A 3,500-nucleotide genomic window follows, 5' to 3' on the forward strand; every position below is an offset into this window, starting at 1 on the left:
TCCTACATACACGTTGCTGAAGCGGTTCTGGATGAGGAACCAGTGAAGGAGTTAAAATAAAATTCTCCCAACGTTTCTTCACTCTACCAAGGAATCGACCCGGTTCGCTGAAGCAGCTGAACTGGGTCCCGCGGGAGAGAAGCAAGCAGAGTGAGGTGAGAAGGAAGTCAGATCAGCTAAATAGAAGTCAGCGTGTTGTAAACAACTACGCTAGAACGGCGAGCAGCGATCTGGTGAAGCCACGTTTAGGTTCCTAATCTAACGGTCGAGACAAACTGTTGAGCAGAGGAAGAGCGCTACACGTCTTTATTATAACAACACTGCAAAGATGCTACAGTCACAAGATGATACTATCATGGCACCATGGACACGCTTATCTTTTATCATATACTGCATGTGAAATTCTGTTTTTTTTCTTTACAAAACACCTAAAAAAAAAGACCAATCACTTAAAATAACGCCCAGTTAAAGTCCAAACAAATATAACAATCGGCTCCTACAGCGAGCGGCGAAGGGAGACCGTCGGTTTCCTCCCTGAGGGACGTCTAATACATTACAAACAGATAATTGCGCTGTCAGAGCAGCCGTAATAACGTCTAATTACCTTAACTGGGCAGGAATCATTAGTGTATCAGCTTCCCCGCTGCAAGACATAGAAGCACAGATTTCCACAGCAGCAGCAGCAGCAGCAGCAAATCACATCAAGTAGTTTAATAGAAGCCCCTTCATGATATGAGCATATATGAGAAATAATGCACATGAGCTTCCTTGAAAGGGCCGACACATGGTAGATAGGTGAAAGCATTTAGTACATACACTCACACACACACACACACACACACACACACACACACACACACTTTCCCTCCGTGCGCTACATGACCGAGCAGGTGAAGCCGCAGCAGTCTTTCAGGAGCGTCAGTCCGGTTTTAGTGATGAACGGTGCTGTCGTCTGGGACTTGGACGCCACCTTTTGACCTTGCAAAGCACCTGAATGAAAAGAAGACACTTATTCACCACGTTCACGCTCAGAAGTACTTTTTTTGGTGATGTACACAACATTCAGAAACAAATCCAGCCAAAACCATTAGCCAATGCTAGCACTGTGAATCCAGTCCTCCAGTCTGTGAGTGTCTGTTTCACTGTGAGTTCATGACCATTAAACAGACGTTCGGAGCTGAGCAGACAAAGCAGAGTGAAGGAGAAGCAGCAGATGACAGTGAAACAGCAGTAGAGGCTGAGTCGAGGTGAAACTAGTGCACATAAATGAGGCTTAATGACATAATACTTCACAAAGCAATAATAATCGATCCCATCTGAGTGCCTGTCTGTGAACAGTCTGTAGCTCAGGGGTCTCAAACTCATACGATATTTTGTGGCCCCCTACTTGACATCAGAGTCTAAGTTTAGCCCTGGGCATCTTATATTTTTTATCACTCGTGGGCTACTGTAGCTCAGACTCGTGATAGCAATGCAGATTAGCAACGCTAGTCACTTGAAACATTCAGGAGTGTCACCGAGTGGAGGGAACATATACCCAGTGTCACCCAGTGTAAAGGCATGTTTTTGTTGTTTGTTTCTGTCTGTGTGAGAAGCTCTTCTCCACCATGAACTTTAATAAGTCAAAGCACAGGTCCAGACTTACTGCTGAGCATCTTCAGACCACACTGAGGGTTTTTCCTCCCTCAAGCCAAATGTGGCTCAGCTGGAAGAGGAAGTGCTGCAGGTCTCTGGTAGCAAGGAGCAGGTAAGAGTTCTGGATTGTTATTAATAAAGATTGAGAAGATTGGATCAGTTATACTTTTTGTGGAATATGTGATGCGACCCAACCTCACCCAGACTCAACCTCCAGCTGCCCCGAAGTAAGGTGAGTTTGAGACCCCTGATCTAGCTCAAGTGCTAAGGTCTAACAAGTTGATATTTACAGGTGAGCTAGGAACTGATTAGATTTTGGGGTCAATCGGTGCAGCTATGGCTCCACTAGAGGTCAATGGTCACTTTTTCTAAAATGCTGTAAACCTTCAGAAGGATTAGATTAGATAGAGTTATGGTATTGGGTGGAGATAAGGAACCATGTTGGGGCTTTCTGTTGGTGATGTTACATTTGACCTTGGATGATATTTCAAGGTCATACTGCACTGTCACTTGAAAACGGTGTGAGAAAGACACAGTGATGTTTCAGAAACTATACACAGGCTTGTCATTGGGGATGTGACATGTGACCCTTGGGTGATAGTTCAAACTGAAGTTTTTGATATTACCGTTATATTTTAAATAACATGTATACATGGATAGTACCTGCTTCACCTTGGACAACCAGCCAAGCATGATTAGTAAGAAAACACCTGTTTTGTGGTACTTATTATGGACTAATGGTTCACTGGGGCTCAGTACAATCAAGGCCTGTAGAGGCAACTCTATGAAGCTTTTCTATGGTGTTTATTTTTTTTATTGAAAAATTTGCACTTTTGAGATGTGAGTATAAATATTTAACTATAGCAGCATATTTTTCCTGCAGGAATTCAATATACTTACTTTTAGTATTTAACTAAACCACCTCACTTCCTTCATCCTCTGAGACACACGTGTTATGAGTACAGACTAATGGCGGCCACAGAGGCTTGGTTTTAATTGGAGGCCTGTAAATCCCACCTCTCTGCTCAGACTCACCTTTAGCTGCCAGTGCTTTGGGAAATTTGGCCTGTAAGAAGGCGGCCATCTCTCTGTCTTCCTCTCTCTCCCTGTGGACAAGAACAAATCCTTGTTTTCTATAACGTGAAGTCGTGATCCTTTGGATTTTTCTACATCTTGTTAAATGTCACTGGGCTGTATTTGAGAGAAACCCGGGCTGCCGGCTGGACCGACACGTCCTCGGGGGAGAATTTTAATGTCCTGTACATCCTGTGAACGCTGCCGCTCCACAGTTGTCCCTTCATTTCCATTTTCACGTCCTCATTAAATAATGAAGGGAGATGGCCTCTGCTATCTTGTTGTGAACAATCAAAATGTCACTCAGAGAGATTTCTTCTCAATAACAATCGGCTGCTTATCGCCAGTGACAGCTAATTCAGAATCAAAAACAAATAACGAGGAATGGTGGACGTGCTGTTATTATTCAGGGAGACTATACACAGAGGATGTAAGGATTCAGAGAACAGAGCTACTGAGACCAAAGCAGAGTTTTAAAAACAACTTACTGGATCAGTAAATAAGAGTTTAAGATGGACAGTCTGCATTGTGTTTTCTGTCCCATAAACTTGCTCAAAGCTGACTGTAAAGGTTAATTTTCAGAGCTAAATCACAAATCTGAAGCAAACATCCACTGCCTCATAAACAGACGACGCTGTACGAACAACGCCACACGTTCATTGGCCTCACCTCAACCTCTCAAACTCCACGTCATCCACCAGGAAGTCTCTGGTCTCCACCAGCTTGTTGATCTGCTGCAGCAGCTCCTCCTCTCGCTCCCGATCCTCTTTGGACTTGTCTTTGTCTGTACA

General features: G+C 43.8%; 1 protein-coding gene across 1 annotated transcript in view; it reads right to left on the reverse strand.

Moving 5' to 3' along the window:
• Positions 1 to 289: 289 nt before the first annotated feature.
• LOC103359992 (uncharacterized protein C16orf45 homolog) overlaps positions 290 to 3,500 on the reverse strand; it is an 11,526-nt gene continuing 8,315 nt past the window's right edge. The window contains exons 4-6 of the mRNA XM_008285599.1: positions 3,379 to 3,493; positions 2,671 to 2,741; positions 290 to 990 (exon numbers count right to left, since the gene is read on the reverse strand). Coding sequence (XP_008283821.1) covers positions 875 to 990; positions 2,671 to 2,741; positions 3,379 to 3,493 — 302 coding nt within the window. The 3' untranslated portion in view covers positions 290 to 874. The remainder of the gene's footprint in view (positions 991 to 2,670; positions 2,742 to 3,378; positions 3,494 to 3,500) is intronic.

The sequence above is a fragment of the Stegastes partitus genome, unplaced genomic scaffold, assembly GCF_000690725.1.
Source record: "Stegastes partitus isolate 25-593 unplaced genomic scaffold, Stegastes_partitus-1.0.2 Scaffold410, whole genome shotgun sequence".
In the NCBI taxonomy this organism is placed as follows: domain Eukaryota; kingdom Metazoa; phylum Chordata; class Actinopteri; family Pomacentridae; genus Stegastes; species Stegastes partitus.